This window comes from Fistularia commersonii, chromosome 20 (assembly GCF_037954325.1).
Source record: "Fistularia commersonii isolate RoL2024-O1a breed Wild chromosome 20, RoL_Fcom_v1.0, whole genome shotgun sequence".
Classification (NCBI taxonomy): Eukaryota; Metazoa; Chordata; class Actinopteri; order Syngnathiformes; family Fistulariidae; genus Fistularia; species Fistularia commersonii.
Genome location: NC_141303.1, coordinates 13,812,670 through 13,829,818, shown reverse-complemented (window position 1 = coordinate 13,829,818; position 17,149 = coordinate 13,812,670). Strand labels below are relative to the sequence as shown.

Here is a 17,149-nt window from a genome sequence, read left to right as displayed (position 1 = left end):
TTTGGTCATTCCTGCATGAACATATGTGTTTTTGCAGAAGTAAGAAAAATTAAAAAGTCCTTTGACCGATTTGTTTTTTTTCCAATCAGAGGTTGGAAAAAAAAACCTGACTGCTTTAATTGATCTAATAAATGTCAAACCAGAACTTTCCCTATAAGGCCTCGGTACCAGAGGAAGTAATACATGGTTCATTTGCAAGACGGAAATTACAAACATTTAGCACACAACTAAAGCAACCACTTAAACATTCTTGGACAAGGATAGAGTTTACCACTGCAGATATATTCAAGGGTATGCATACAGAAAATTAAATATTACAATATCTAATTAAATACAATTTATATTCTGATACAAAGCAATATTCATATAATTTCATTTAAAAGTAAGACACCTCTTTGTCTTTGTAGATCCATGGTTTACCTTGAATAAATAAATCTTGTGATAACTTCTTTGAATTTGCCAAACTTACTTTACAAATTAAAAAAATTATGACAAAACCAGAAAATCCACCTAATCATTGAAAAAAAGCATGTTCTTCCCATGTCTGTGTGGGTTTATTCTGTGTACTCTGGTTTCCTCTGACAGCCTCAAAACATGCAGTGGGTTCAATCGAAACGCTAATTTAGCACGGCATGTGAATACGCCAGTAGGATAGGTTCAAGTCCATCCCTGAGTGCAGGATATGCAATATAGATAATGCATTTAAAAGACATTTTTAAGAAATTTATAGTGCTGTGACTTGTGCTGTTTACTTTACATCTGTCTTTCACAGCCCTGCAGCCCACCTGGGTCACAGTAACTTCCAGAAGGATGCTATTTACTATGTTGCTGTGATCCAGTGACACAGTTCAAATGCATTTTACCCTTTGAATAAATTTATCTCACTCATTATTTCTACTATATTTAGTATAGGCTTTTTTATCATGCTACATACTTTTTATCATGCTCTAGAAGTCACGTGTTTGGATGAAAACAAATCTCACACCCACACACACACACACATACAGACTCTGGCTGGCCCTCTCACCAGTGCGTGCCCCTGTCTCGACTCTGCGTGTCTGTGAAATGAGACTCCAGGAAAATATCTTTGTATATTCGTCCAACCAGGCAGTAGATGTCCGAGGCCACCTGCTCCTCGCCCTCCACCAGGGGCAGCATGATGTCTAGGGCTTTCTGTCTATCGCCCGGCAGGTTCCTCCTGCGTCCACACATGAACACACACACACACACAACAGAAACACTCAGAAATTACTTGTAACACGAGTCAGTGTTGACAAAGATTACAACCATAAAACCATACTCATAATCAGTCAGTAATTTGATGTCATTGTCGATGAATGTTAACGCTCTCATTGTATTTGTTAAATCAATTCTGTTCTCATGCAATTCTGATGGACTTTAACGATTCAGTTTGTGATTAATTTACAATTTTTTGATATTCGACCTTTTCATCTACCTCCCATGAGCGAATGAGCCATTCATTAATCCTAGTACCATTTCATTTAATTGTGCGCTTTCCCGATGAACATTTTGATGGAGCATGCCACTAATTATACATTTCAAAGTAATCCATACACAAATGCAGCACTCTGCCTTTTATAGCCATATAATGTGTCTATTAAATGAGAGTTAAAGAGATGCCTTGTTATAGAATATGTAGGATAAAAACTTAGGAAGCCCAGACTTTTTTATAAACCAACGTGGATCGAAATATGCATCAAAAATCGACACTTTATTAATATCACTAAGACAAGTGTTCATTAGGATGTAAGACTTTTTTTAATTTTAAAAACAACAACAGAACATGCTGTGGTAGGTTTTGTTAAAATATTAAAATGTGAAAATGATGAAACAGACATTTTTATCAAAAAAACAACTTTGGTAAAACAACAAAATGCTGGTATTAAAAACAATAAATATTCCTAAAAAAATCCAGAACTTTTTAAATGGCTTTCATACTACACTAGTAGTAGGTTAAAATTGTGCACCTCAAAAACGTATGTAATATAAGATTGTCCGTATGAGTTTCCAGGCCATATTATGCCTTGTACATCATGAATTTTACAAAAAACACAATGAGAGTGCAGCCAACCATCGAACCGATCGGCACCTCATGTGAATCTAATGTCACTGCAATGACTTATCTATCTTTAATGGACTAAAAACTGCCTCCAGATGTCTTGGGTGCAAACAAACAGGAGCAGTTGATTTCCTAAAGGTTTTCCTATTAAAGCCATTTGAAATTGCCATGGAGCAAAATCCCTTTCATTGTTAAAACTCAAAATTCTTACAACCTACAAGTTGTAATGCAAATAAACAACAGAAGCTCCACACATGAGTCTGACATTTCAGTCTACTGCTGCTTTCAACTCAACCAGGGGGCTGTTTAAAATCCTCTGTAATGGGGCAATGGCTCAAATGCAGAAAAAAAAATCTGTAGGAATAAAAAGGTCCTTTTTGTTCGGCTCTGGCATAAAATACTGCACTCATATAAAAATCTAGTACAATAATCCAGTCATAATAACCACATGGGCCTGGCAATGCCATACAACCTGCTTAGAGGAAAGATGTCTGACTTCAGCCCAACTTTTCTAAAACTGCTTTTCTTATCGTCTCCAAATGATAGCATGTCAATTTTATGCAATTTTTACTCCAGCTTGTGCCCACAAAGTCTTTCCAGAACCCGGGGGGCAATAAACTGACAGGCTTATAATTTGCTTTATGTCACTTTATCATGTCATTATCTTCTGATCAGATCATGTTTTTCAATGTGCAACCTTTCTGATTAAAGTTGTTTTTTGATAAAAAGGTCTGTTTCATAATTGTGTCATTTTAATTGTATTGTTGAATGGTGTGTCACAGAAGAATTTAGAGTAACAATATAATAATATGACTCTGAAATATACATAAGCACATATCTACAAATAAACATAGAAACTTGTCCCTCAGACATTTAAACTATTGATTATTTCTGTTTATTTTTGCATGGACGTACACTAAGCAAGTTCAATAAACCTCCCAATCACATTCAATACTTTGAATAAGGCACATTTCGATTTATTAATAAAAAATGTGTTACTTGACTTGATAACAGCATTCATCAGCTTCAAAGTAATGGTATTTTTCAGTGGTTTGACCAGTAAAGGGATACTCTGATTGACAGGCTGAATTACAGGATTCGTCAGCCAATCCGAAACGCTTATTTTTCTCTCGTATAAATCTCGGGACTTCGGTAAAGCACGATAAACACTTCTCCTTTCATGAAAATGAGTGACAGATTTACTTACCGATTCAGTGCAAAAGCATAATGGAACTTCACATGTGGATGAGCCACTGGGTCAAAGGTCGGCAGCTTCTCCAGCGTCTCTACCAGTTTCACGATGGACTCATAGTCCTGCACGGAATGTAAACAAAGATGTGCATGAGAGGCACGAACAGCATCCTCGCTCGAAAACACCCTATTTTCACCTGCTTGATACTTCCAAGAAAAAACAATGTTGACACTTTGTACTTTATAACTTGCCCATTCTATAGGTGAAGAAAAATTGATGAATGTAAGAATTTCCTTTGCCAAATGATGAACTCATTTTACAAAAGTAACAATAATTTGACAACTATGGAACTTTCAGAGATGCAAGTCATAAAACTTGCATTTTTAATGTTTTCTCTTCTTTTTCACTCGTCAAAATAACTAAAGAGACACAAAATTTCAGTCTTATTTTACTTGTCCAACAGGTAACATGTTGCCCTCCGTGGCTGCTTGCTCGGCAGCTGCATGCCATCTTTTTATTTCCAATTAGAGTGGACTCCTTTCTACATATCTTACATTAGAAAAATCACACGGCACACCGCCACATAAATATGTCAAAAACATTTTTTAACAAATTAGAATGAAACCGTAGTCTCAATTTACTTAGTGTGAAATCTAATATATCTAATATCTGTAGATTCGTCAAGTTGCAATGCAAATTTCCCAATGATGTGCAACTTTTCCAGGCTTTTTTTTATGTCTGAAGACATGTCATCAATATGTCTGAAAATGGTATTATTTGAGAGAACTCGGGCTATTTCTTTATCAACGCCAGAGCCGAGCATTTCTTCTACACGGAGGCGCATGGATGAATGTTTCCTGATATGGCTGTTAATTCTGTTGCAGAGTCAAGCCTTGATCGTGTTTTTGTTGCTCCTACTTGCTTACACTGTGCGTGTTCCCCAAAACGCATTGAATATTTCAGTACATCCTCAATGGTTACTTTCTCCCGTGAAGGATTCATGAGGCAGAGTGCTGCCTGTGGCGAAAATATTTGTGTTTTAGTAAGATATCCATTTGAGTTAAAAAGAATTACATATAGTCAGCTAACATCATTCCAATTTACAGTAGAAATAGTTTTTAGTTCAAGTCTCAAAGTAAAGACATGCACACATATTTTCTTCTACTCATCATGTTTGACCCTTTAACACTTTGAGGAGCTCAAGGTGGAATTATATTTGCTGCAAATGTTGTATTGATATAAGATAAAGCACAGTAAAAAAAATTCTAAAGCATAACATGACAGAAAAAAAGCAACATTTTTCAGACATGAGCTTTCTTCATTAACATTGACATTTACCCAATCCAATGGTTCCAGGTTTTCACACTTGATTTTTCCATTTCTTTATTCTTTTTAATTCTCCACGGTACCTGTATATCCCTGTAAGTCAGCAGTAGGTTGATGACGATGTCAACTGAGAGGCACTCCACGTTGTCCAGCCGCTGCTGGATGCGACTGAGCTCAGCTGCCAGCTCCATGCCGGTGTACAACTCCCTGGCTTTACGGATCTCACTCAGAATCGTTTCTCGAAAGTATTGGCTGCGGTGGAGGGGAGGATGAAAAACACAATTTGTTGGTATAAAGTAACAGATGCAATGTTTATTGAAAAGGACGACAGTTGACAACACAGACCTGAAAGGTTTGAGCTTGCAGGTATTGTGTTGGTTTTAGAATTGCATGACAAAAAAATGAATTCTTAATCTTCCATGCATTGGTAATGATGATGATTTATGAAAATCCGCCAGATGATGACCAGCTGCTACTGCTGGTTGTTTTACGTAAGAAAATGTTTTGAGTAAATTTGCCGACTAGGGAAAGTTCATGATTCACCTGAAATTCAATTACAACTATAACAGAAGTGTAAAATCCGATCCATCTATCCATCTATCTATCTATCCATCCATCAATCAAGTGTTTTGATGATAACAGTACTTGAACAGCAAATAAATACCAGACAGATATAGGGAGATAAAATCCTGATTTGGTGGGTTTTGGGAATATAAAAACTTTTTTTTTTTTCAGTGGTTCAATAAACAATCAATGGGCCTGTCTCTTGTATAACAATGTTTAATACATTGTGGCATCACTTACACCCTTTATAGTATATGTACTTGCAAAATACATTCCTGCTAAATTCTCTTTTAAAAGGGGGACTTGCTTTCCAATGTCCAAGGAATAACACAAAGTTGAAAACATGCCTTGTCCTAATTTGTATGTCAGACTTTGAATTATGATGTATAATGAATATTATGCTATGTCTGATTTCTTTTGTAATTTCCCTGTGTGATGTCATGTTGCTGACATCGCATTACAGTTAATACTTTCTAATAATGACCCAATAGGCCCAAAAGCATGTATTATACATGAAAAACTGATGATGACAGAGTGACACTGAAAAGGATACGGAGGATAGAGGGAACTGTATCCATTTCCTAAAATACTCAGTCTACACTATACTACACTTTGAGAGGAAGGGGTCACCATAGTAGAGTACAACTTCAACTTTATATTCTTCTACACTATGACATTATGACATTGCAGCACGCATTGGAGGCCAACAGCTACGTTTGTATTAGGGAAACACACGCACAACAAAATAAAGGTCTCCTGATGACGGGTGATAACCTCATCCACTGAACATTTTTTCAAGTTTGCTTGCAGACAATCTTCCTTAGCAGATTTCCTCACAAACCTTATCTCAATCTCAAATTCTTGGTATATTGAATAGAGAAAATATAGAGTGCCTATGGTGTGGTCAGATAGCAGCAATGGCTAAGCTTATATATCTTTGTTAGGTTTAGTGTGGTGTCTCCTGGAGACAAATGTTTCATCAAAGTGCATGTTATTCTCTTCTGCTCATGAAACATGCATCACTATTCCTAGAGATGAGCGAACCCCCACTGGCTGCAGCTCTGTTAGCAGCAAAGGCTGAAATATCACTGGGCAATTGAGGATCTGAAATATTTTGGTTTATGGAACTAGATAAAATAATGACAGCAAGTTAAAAAAACAAAACAAACCAATAAAAAATAGTGGCTTAGTCAAACAAAGGTCTGCTCTGCTGAAAGAGGCTGTTAACTTGTGCTCAACAGGAACATAAAAACCCGCTAATATAGCCTGTTCCTCCTCTATGAAACAACAAATATAGTATTTTTACTTGCAGTATACAGTAAATTTCCTGTGTTGCACAATTTACTAAGCTTAACCCAAATGAAGAGCACCCATTGTAGTGTTAACTCATATGTTTGCAAAAATAAAAATGTCATACATTCTGGATTCATTACAAATCAACTGAAATATTGCAAGCCTTTCATTATTTTAATATTGCTGATTATGGCTTATATCTTAAAGAAAACTCAAAAATCCTATCTCAAAATATTAGAATATCATGAAAAAAATCTTTTTTTTTTTTTCTTTTATTGCATTACAGAAGATATAGAACTTTATCAGAATATTCTAATTTTCTGAGACAGCCCTGTATGTTTTGTGAATGATCATCTTAGAAAAATTGTGTAAATGACTGCAGTTAGAAATATGGTGGCAGCAGGATCTAAATTTGAGTATTTTACTGGTTTCAACCAAGGACAGTTTAGAAAAACAAATTAGCTGCAAGTCCAAGAATAATTTTGAGCCTATGGAAAAGGTTGTTTTTTTGGAAACTGCAATTAAATGTATTGTTGAAGTACAATACAGTAATTGAATATATACAAACTGTATTCACAATACAGAATTGCTGACCAACAAAGTGCATCTCATCTCATCTCATGAAGTAAAGAGGAGACGGTGCGATATACGTCAAAAAGTAAAAAAAAAAAACGCAAGTAGAGGAAAGAGGGTATGTAAATTTTCAGGATAACAAACTTTGGTTTGATAAAATGGAAGGTTACTCAAGTCTGTTTAGGAAATTATCTGTTGGTGGATGTGTTTAATGTCATGTTTGGAAGGGAAACTGGCTAATCACTGGGCCACTAATATATTATTAATGTATGTTTAAGGTTTCTTAGACCTTGGACATTCAGTAGGTTTAAAGGAGACCCTAAATTGCCCGGATTTGTGAACGAGAGAGCGAATTATTGTTTGTCTCGACCAGTCCAGAGTGCACCCCGCCAGCTGGGATAGTCTCCCTGCCCCCAGCGAGATAATCAAGATTCCTTTCCATGAGGATTATATTGATCGCTATAGCTTGCATACAAATAACAATAGCTGATAAATGTTTTTGGCCACAGCGATCCATAGTCCACATTCCACCTACTGAGAGTTGGCCTGTGATACTTTGAGCAGTTGGATGAAGCGGTCCAACAGGGGCATGCAGATGGGTCCCAGCAACATCTCGAAGCTTGGCTGCATCAGCTCGGTCAGGCCCTTCATCAGGCTGCCTTCGCAATAGTACACCTTGTTGTGCGGCGTCACCATGTACGGGATGAAAGTGTAGTTGGCCGAGCACGTCTGTTGGCAGAGGAGGCATGGTTTGAGGAAAACGTGTCGGCACAATAGAGAACTCTGTTTCGATAAGAAGATAGAGCGCATGTAAAAGAAAAAACAGGAATAACTGCTAAATGTGGGTATATGTTGTGCCTCAGGTGCAGACTTTAACTGAAAATTTTCTGTTAACGCAACCTATTTCCGCATTCAACCACCATGTGTTGACCAAAAGGGGTTGAATCCGTTGTTCCTCCGATCGACCACCGTTTGTCAATAAACTGATTCTCACCTTCCTGTTAACTCGGGTAAACACTCCGGAGGCGAGGGATGAGCGGGGAAGCCGCCTATTACGTGGGCCCCGTCTCTTCGCCCTCACCCATTGGACCACAACAAGGCATATGCTGCGACGTCCTAAACTCGTTATGATCGCGCGTTTTGAACTGAAACGCCAGCCTCCTGTCCGTGGTCCCAAGCTCGACGTCCCGACCCGCAGACTAGACCCGAAGATCTCCGAGAGCCAACCGCATCTCCAGATGGCCAGCTGTCTCTCGTCCCCGTTGGTGCACCTCACTCCCGTCGACGACCACAAATCCATTGCAAGTCCGACGCGATCGTCATCGGAACATCGCATCCCTGATCGGCTCATTACAAGAGGCCAGTATTAGCATCTGGGCAGGCATGAGTTATTGATCGGTTTTCTGGGAGGGTTGTAACTGCTGTTTTCCTGTCGTGCCTTGGGTAATCACTGTATTCCCATGTTATTGCTATTGTTACCTTGTTAATTTGCTGCTTGTCTAACGCGCTCTACTTATCTTTCTTTTCTTAACACAAACGCACCTCCATGTAATTTTTACACAGGACATTATCTATTGGCATTTCATCCATTCCTTTGTGCCTTCTGACCCCGGTTACATGGCAACAGGTGTTAGCCTTCAGACAACAACCGCCGACATTTTTGGTAGTTCTGCATTCAGACTGCCTTACGCCTTATTCATCTAAAATATCATTATTGTTAAATATTGACATTTCAGATAAATACCTATTTCTTCAGACAGTGTTCCGTCATTAGTTATTATTTTCAAGCTTTGCTGGTGGTGTCCCAAACGAAGGTTGGTATCATTATTGAGTTAATGATATTCCAAGAACTTTGATTGATAACTAATAATCAGCACTGATAATTGTTATTATTAATACCTAATTCTAGCTCAACTCATCGCGCCACAAATGGTGCCCTGTGAGAGGCTTAAGTAGAACAGTGCATAACAATATATTATTTGGAAAGTCAAACACCCTAAATAAACACAATGAACGTAAAAGAGAATTACAATAATGAGTAGCTTTTACTCAAGAAATATTTCAACCTGTCCTTGCTTTGGAAGCACTACGCAATCATTGAACCTCTGGTTTTGTTATGTGAAATGAGGCCTTATGAGATGAGATGAGAACAACTTTATTAATCCCGAAGGAAATTGTTGTGCCAGAGTTTCAAGTAAAAACATAACAGTAATAGACAATAGTGGAAAGGAGGAAGAATAAGAAATATAATGAAATATAAATTGTCTTAGCTGTTAGCAGTAACTACAAAGATTGAAGATTCCCTGCGGCTGAGTTATGTTAGATATTTTTAGACTGAAAATGTATTATTGTAACCTTCACAGTACAATGATGAGAAAAAAAAACATTTTAATTTAAATTAAGCTTAATTACTTATTATTATTATTATTTATTTATTATTAATTTTTAATTTTAATTACCACTATTTCCAACACTTCAAAGTTTTACTTTTGCCTCTTCATAGAGAATGGCTGCAAGAAGTGGAAAATAGAGAAGCACCTGATTAGCTTGTTTGTTTTAGATCCATACAAACAGAACAGGATAATTATGATTTGATTTTCATTTTTGGTCTATATAAATGATGACATGGATTAATAAATTTCAGGCACTTATTGATAAGCGACTTCATCATAATGTAGATTAGACTTCTGATAAGTTATAGCTTTGTGCACGTGTTGTAAACTAATAGCTTCTAAAAAACTTTCCTGACTTGACAGTTGTAATAACGGCAGTAACAAAATAAAAAGTCCTCACTCGAAATCAGCAAATGAGGAAGAGTGTGTCAGGTGATCGTCCAAACATTCAGAACAATGGGGACAAGACACGGGGCTTGTGTTTCAACCCGTGTACCATAATACCCCTGTTGCGTGCTACTGAGGCATTCGGGGGTAATAATGTGTTTATTCTAGTTATAAAAAAAATATTTGGTGAGCACTCGGAAGAGATTATCCAGACATTCCTGCGATCTGCATTTCTTTCAACTTCGCACTGTCCTCAAGCATCACCCATGATGTTCTGATTTGTGTGGCCAGCAGCTTTTGAATAAACAAAAATGAAACGTCTGCATGTAGTGTTTACAGATAGATAGATGACAGATATCCATTCATGATATCCTTGAGAAATTGTTCTTTTTTTTTTCTTTCAAGTGTTTTTCGAAAAATGTTGAGTATTCGTTCAAACACAGCTTGCATAAATGGCTGCGACCCAACAGTGTCCTGACAGCTCAGATATTCTATCACAGCATCAACATCTTTTCAACATTTATGAGAAATAACACAGCCTGCTGCTGCTCTCCCTTCAAACAGAATAAAAATGTCAAAAAAAAAAAAAAACAAACAAAACAACAAAAAAGCAGAACTGAACCAGAGGTGTGGCACAGAAGCAATGAAGGGCATGCAAAGAAAACCACTTCCTCCTATACAATAAAAATTCATGTTACTTTTGCTGCATGCATTGTGGAAATAAAAGTCAATTAAATGCAACTAGACAGGCTGCAAAATCTTTGCACTGTACTCAGCTGCTCACTGAGGGATTCTTTTCACACATAGACTCACCCTCATTGGCGACCGATTATTTTGGGGCATCTACCTGTTTCTGACAGTTGCACACACGTTTAAACTGTCTAAAGTGCAGTTGAAACACATGTGACAGCACTTGTTTCTGGGGAAATCTGCTGAAAGCGACCGAGAATGAGTCAGTCATTTGGTCAGCGTGCCATCTGGTCTGACAGCCAACGGTTCTTCTGTCCATTTGCAGAAGCAGCGGGAGTGGCGAGTCTGTACGCTCACCTTCACGCAGTGTAAGCAAGTTCATTCTAACTTATGGGATGTTCCACTGATCAATTCGGAACTGATACCATTCACCCACAGGAGCTCTGAGGGTTTGTATCTGTGTGCTACTACTGCAGATTTCTACCATGGCAGGGAGTCAATTTAAAGGGATTTAATCAATTTAAAATCAGGAAAATAAATATACATCCAGTTTCATTTTTTGCTTTTTTCATATTTTCCAGGTGAGTTCCTTTGCCTTGAGCAAAGGCTTCTCCTCGAGAGGCAATGAGGTAAAAAATAGAAAATTCTGGACCAAAGAAATCACTATCTAGGGTATCCTCATCCGGTACTTTTAGGATGTTTTGGGATGTACATTTAAGTGAATATAAAATATACAATCAAATGCATACTTACTGCCAACAGGTCTGGGTTGGACCTTCATGTTTTTTTTATATCTTGAGAAAAAAATATCTTTAATTAAGAAATAGCAGGAAACATTTTATCTATACTTTGTCACAAATAATTTCTTTCGTCATTTTCTTGTAGCTTTTTAGATCTTTTTTTAAATTTAAAAATCTTTTTTTTCATTTTAACAGCCCGTTTCACATTCCAACACTGATTCATCTTCCTCCATCCATCCCGTCATACCAACCAACTTCCTGTCCTTCTTTCACTACATCCATAATTCTCCTCTTCGGTAATTATCTAGGCCTCCTGCCTGGCAGTCCCTCCTTATCTAGGTCTCCTTATCTACTTTCCCTGAAGAAGACACACCAGATCCTCTTCTACCTGTCTCCCTGAGCACATTTGGTGCAGTTATTCAGTCACCTCCTGAAAATCACACATTTCCCCTTTTTCAGCTTCTGGTCTGCCTTTGTCCTTTTCATCTACCTTGACACCAGGGTCAAACCACCATCCTGAGCTGTGTGGCCATATTCTCACATACGTGTCTGTGGAGGTTCTTAGTCATCCAGGTCATGGTGATTTCTTGCTGAAATCTTCTTGTCATGGCAACTGGACTTGAATTTCTTCACTTGAAGACATTTCACCCCTTATACGAGAGGCTTTTTCAGTTCAGAACTGAAGAATACAAGAATACTCTCACCCACCACTACTTCAAGTCATTGATTTTCTTGAAATCATGTCAACTATTCAAGATATAGTCTACCTGTGTGCTCCTAACTCAGCACTTCCATTTTTACCTGATGTTCCTGCCTCTTCTGGAAGAATATATTTGCTAAAACCAATTCCATCCTTTTAGCAAAGTCACCCCCCCCCCCCCATCTTGTCTCTCTGCATTTCTATCCTGAGGCCTTAACCTGCTCATCACTTCTTCATCACCTCTTCTGCCTGCAACAACATGCCCATTGAAGTCTAAAATAGATGTTTTTTTTTTCCTCATCATTATAATTTATGGGGGATTCAGTCAGCATAATTTTCCTTTCTTGTTCTAGTTACGTTTAAATCAACCAGTATTCCTACTAACATTTTTGAAAAAAAAAAAAAAAAAAAGCTAATAAAAAATCATTTGGTATTGTGCAAATTAGCTCAAACACTTTTAGTAGTTTGGAGGTGGAGAGTTGATTTATTTTTTGATTCATTATCACTTGGAGATCAATTTAAGTTGTATATAATAAATGAGAGAATATGGATAAATGGCACATTCGTATTTCTTACTGTATGGCAAATTCAAGAAGGAAAACAAGGTAAAACTCTCGAACGCCCAAAACAATGTCTACAAATTTGGAGCCTTTCTGCAATATTGCTGCTGGGTTTTATTGCAAAAGAAACCACTGGCTCCATATGGACAATTTGTGATATTTATAGTTTATTCTGACTGTTTTATCTTTGATAAGCAAAGAAACGTACATCCACAGAGGCTTTTCATGAGCATGGCAACTGAAGAATCAGCCTCGGCAAAGTTAGAAGTAATCAGTGAGGACAAAACAAATGTCTTGGGACTTCTAATGGCACCTAACAGCAGCAGGTATTTCTAGTTTTCCAACACATGCATTTTGTCACTTTGATGAGCTACAGGTGTCTGTATATGAACAGTCCATTGAGGTGCTAGATATGCATCAATTGGAAAGGCCTCCTGGTAACATGACATCAACTGAAATTGGACAGTTTGTATTAAAACATTTAGTCTGGTGATGCCTATCAAGCACATCAACTCAACCTCCTGAATCTTGAATGAAAATTCAGTCTGTTTTCTTAAACATACTTGCATACACATTCTGATGAAAGAGGCTGCTTTACAGATTTCACTTTGCAGCCACACACGCAGATGACTAAAGCGTCAAGAAAGACTAGGATAAAGTCCTCCATGACTGACAATATGGCTACATTACTCATTTCAAAGTGCCGCATTTTTCGGACTATAAGTCGCAGTTTTTTTCATTGTTTGGCCGGGGGTGCGACTTATACTCCGGAGCGAATTATAGAAGCGACTTAAGAAGAAGATTTCGTTGGACTTAGTGATAAAGAGTGACACAGATTGTTTGGTTGTAGCATGTGCTATATGCTATCGTTATTTGAATGACTCTTACCGTAATACGTTACGTTAACATAGCCTAGCAGGCACGTTCTCAGTTCGTTATTTATGCGTCATATAGTCTATACTTGTTCAGCCTGTTGTTCTCTATTCTATTTTCATTTTAAATTGCCTTTCAAGATGAAATGTCTATTCTTGGTGTTGGATTTTATTAGATAAATTTCCCGCCCAGAAATGCGACTAATACTCCAGTGCGACTTATATATGTTTTTTTTTTCGTTCTTTATTATCCATTTTTGGCTGGTGCGACTTATAATCCGGAGCGGCGCATTGTCTGAAAAATACGGTACTATAATTCTTGTTGTAGTCCTCATCTTAGACTTCCTGAGGATATGCAGTACACAGTGGGACTGCCCCCGGTACTGAATGTGCCCCTAACACAACAAAAGCCTACTATTAGAGAAAATATTTCTCTACAGGCTGTAAGAAATAAAACACTAGAGAAGTCTTCTATTCAGGAAATTTGGGGGAAATTTTGCAACTACTGCTCTGATTTGATTTCAGTAGACCACAGTAGTCCATTCTTAATCTTGTAAGTGCCGATGCTGACAGCATTCACCAATACCAAACCCAGAGAGCATACTGATAACTGTCGACAAGGTAATAATTCCTCACAGGCCCAGATAGAAAGACTACAGTGCAACTACTTGCGATGACCGGATTCTTTTTTTTAACCTGACATTAAAATGCCAAGAAAAACACCAGCTTATATTTACGGAACAACACACTGGAAAAAGGAAAAAAAAAAACCTGTGTTGTAAACAACAAAGTGTGTAAAATCCAATAATGCTTCTCTCAACACTGATTATCATCCACTGTTAAGAGTTGTTTTTTGTTTCTTTTCCAAAGAATTTGATTTGATTTGGATGAAGGTTTAAAACAGGGGTGCCCACACTTTTTCGCCTTGTGAGCTACTTTTCAAATGACCATGTGAAAATGATCTTCCTCCATTAAAAATGCTGAATATATATTTAGTGAGTATACATAACACAATAAATGTTTGGGGATCTTGCATAACCCTGATGGCACTTTTCCGAAAATGCCGCTCCACATTTCCCTTTTTTGGTATAGCAATGGCAGACCGGCGGATGAGGCAAACGCACTTTGAAAATGGCAATAAAAAAAAAAAGTCCACCTCCCATTCCGTTTTAGTCTTTTTACTTACCACTCATTTTTATACCCATACATTTAGAAGACATAAATTGGAGGCTAACTCGCTAGCTTGCTAGAACGCATGCTATGTGCAGATGCGCAGTGACAGAAAAGGTTCGATTGGACAGACCGACTCATAATGCAGATGATAGGCTGACGTCTACGTTTTAATGGCATACGATCTACACACACTACCTTTGCGATCGACCGGTAGATCGCGATCGACGCATTGGGCACGCCTGGTTTAAAACAACTTTAAAACGGACTGAATATTAGCAGTAGAAATAAAAAAATGAAATAGAAAAAAAAAAAAAATCACATATACATATTGCCCACTAGCCTTTTTAAGCATCCTTAAACAAGCAGGTTGTCAGCAAAGTGCAATGTGCAAGCAGGGGAGACAGAGAACAAGGAATACATGCGAGGTCAGAGAGGTTGCTCCCGTGCAGTGAGTGATAATCAGCTCACCTTATACGGAGCGATTCGGTGTCAGAGATCACTGTGTTTTCCGAATGCAGGGTCACCTCTGCACTTTGAAAAGCCACTTATAAGAGCTAAGCCCCACAAAAACTCGGTGCTGAATGTAGAAAAACAATCAGCTGGCATTTGCCTGGAGCCAGTCTTTGTTCAACTTGCGATTTACCCAGATTATTCCATCAACAGGAAATGAAAAGAAATGTTCACATAAATGTAATACTATGTAATAATATGTCATTTATTAATGTAATTACTGAAAGGTTTGCTTATCAACTCACAGAAATATTACTTTGGGCCACAAAGTTAGTAAGCCCATTGCAGACCTTTGCTCACTGTAATGCAGGCAAACTGTTTAGAGCAAAACACCAAAAACTGTTGTTTCATTAGAAAGGAATGAAGTGCAAAACCAAACATTTAGGGCTGTGATTTGGGTTAGTGAAAACCTTTATGCTGCAAAAAGAGGCATAAGGTGTTTTATGTTTGTTGAACGTTGTAAGGGAGGGAATAATGGGGGAAAAAGCAGATTTCTTGCACCTTGACGTGTTAGTTTGGGTGAGTAATGTGTGAAAAGGCGGGATGAGAGGCAGGGAAAAAAGGCGGTTTGTGTACTTACAGTATTCTTCTGGCAAATTATCTCCTGGAAAGAAAAGAGAAGAAATGTACTTTTAGTCTTGCAACCCCCCCCCCCTCCCAAAACAAAATAAATAAATACAACCAAAAATGTGTCCCAGCAGCAAATTTACACGGGCAATGTAACACAGGTTAAAAAAAAAAGAAAAAAAAAAAGCACGAGTTATTTATATTACTCTGGAACTTAATAACAAATGAAACAGTCTAAGTTCATAAAACTGGAAACATGGTTTTGACTATTGTAAAGTCTCCACACAACCCAGGTTGCCCTTTGTCCCAGATTCTGTACATAACATTTATTGACAGAATTTTTAGGCATAGCTGGGGGATTAGGGGCAATACACTTTGGTATTGGATCTTCTGTTCATTTAATTCATAACACTTATTATGTGTTAAGGAGCTGGGATGAAAGTGAGACCCCGCCTCAAATGTATGACTTCGAGGTCTTGTTCATGAGTGAGGAAAGAATAGAGCAGGAGATCGGCAAGGCATTACCAATGCTGACTCTGCATTGATTAGTCATTGTAAATAAGCAATTGAATTGAAAGGCGAAGAACTCAATTTACTTGTCCATTTACGTTCCTACCCTCACATATGGTCACAAGCTGTCAGTAATGGCTGAAAGAACAAGATCACAAATACAGACAGCTGAACGGAGTTTCCCCGATGGGGTGTCTGGGGTCTCCCTTGGAGACAAGTTGAGAGGCTCAGTCATCCAGGAGGGTTTTGTTGTACTCAAACACTATCCTATCCTCTTTAACAGTAGTCCAAATTTGAGGGAATACTACCAGGCATACTATATATTTTGCAACATACAGTATATTAAAAGAAAAAAATGCCTGACGCTTCTAGCTGCAACCTGATGATCGTATGCCCGTGATGAGCCCTCCACCCCTTGTCACCACTGAAGGATTTTCCCCCACATCTTTATAATCAACTTTTTAGGTAAAAAAACAAAAGAAAAGAAAAAAAAAAAAGAAAAAAAATTCTTGAAATGCCAAAATAAAATATCTGTTTCCATGACTCAGTGGAAGCTGAAATTTAAATAACAAATAACATTGAAAAATTCTGTAAAATTTTATACAAATTGTTGAGACAATTTCCAATTAGTCAAAAAGTTATTCAATTAGTTATCAGAAGTTATTAAATTATTCAATTATTCAAATTAGTGAGGTTTGAGGCACGAATAAAACATTGTGTAACTAGGCTTACTAGTTTGTAAAAGATCTCCACTAAGCAGTGTTGCATTAGAACAATTTAATACATTTTGAAGAACTTCAGACTGTGGATTAAAAATGCATCTTATATTTTTTTAGCTTTAAGTTCATTACACAAAAAATGGTGCAGCAAGAAAACTACCATGACCAAAATACAAGTAAGTGTTTTCAAATATAGCACTGGTGTTTGTATAAATGTAAAAAGAGCAGCCTTTGCAAAAAGAAGAAAAAAAAAAAACCTCAGCCTGATATGGATCTGGGGAAACCAGTGACTTTTTTTGG

The 17,149-nt window shown here is 37.6% G+C and overlaps 1 protein-coding gene across 2 annotated transcripts in view; it reads right to left on the bottom strand.

The window, feature by feature from the left end:
- Positions 1-17,149, bottom strand: part of map3k5 (mitogen-activated protein kinase kinase kinase 5) — a 65,772-nt gene that overhangs the window by 29,937 nt on the left and 18,686 nt on the right. For both annotated transcript variants that reach the window (XM_086166919.1, XM_086166918.1), the window contains exons 3-7: positions 15,634-15,657; positions 7,564-7,757; positions 4,682-4,850; positions 3,288-3,394; positions 1,028-1,198 (exon numbers count right to left, since the gene is read on the bottom strand). In XM_086166919.1, the coding sequence (XP_086023045.1) occupies positions 1,028-1,198; positions 3,288-3,394; positions 4,682-4,850; positions 7,564-7,757; positions 15,634-15,657 (665 nt within the window). The remainder of the gene's footprint in view (positions 1-1,027; positions 1,199-3,287; positions 3,395-4,681; positions 4,851-7,563; positions 7,758-15,633; positions 15,658-17,149) is intronic.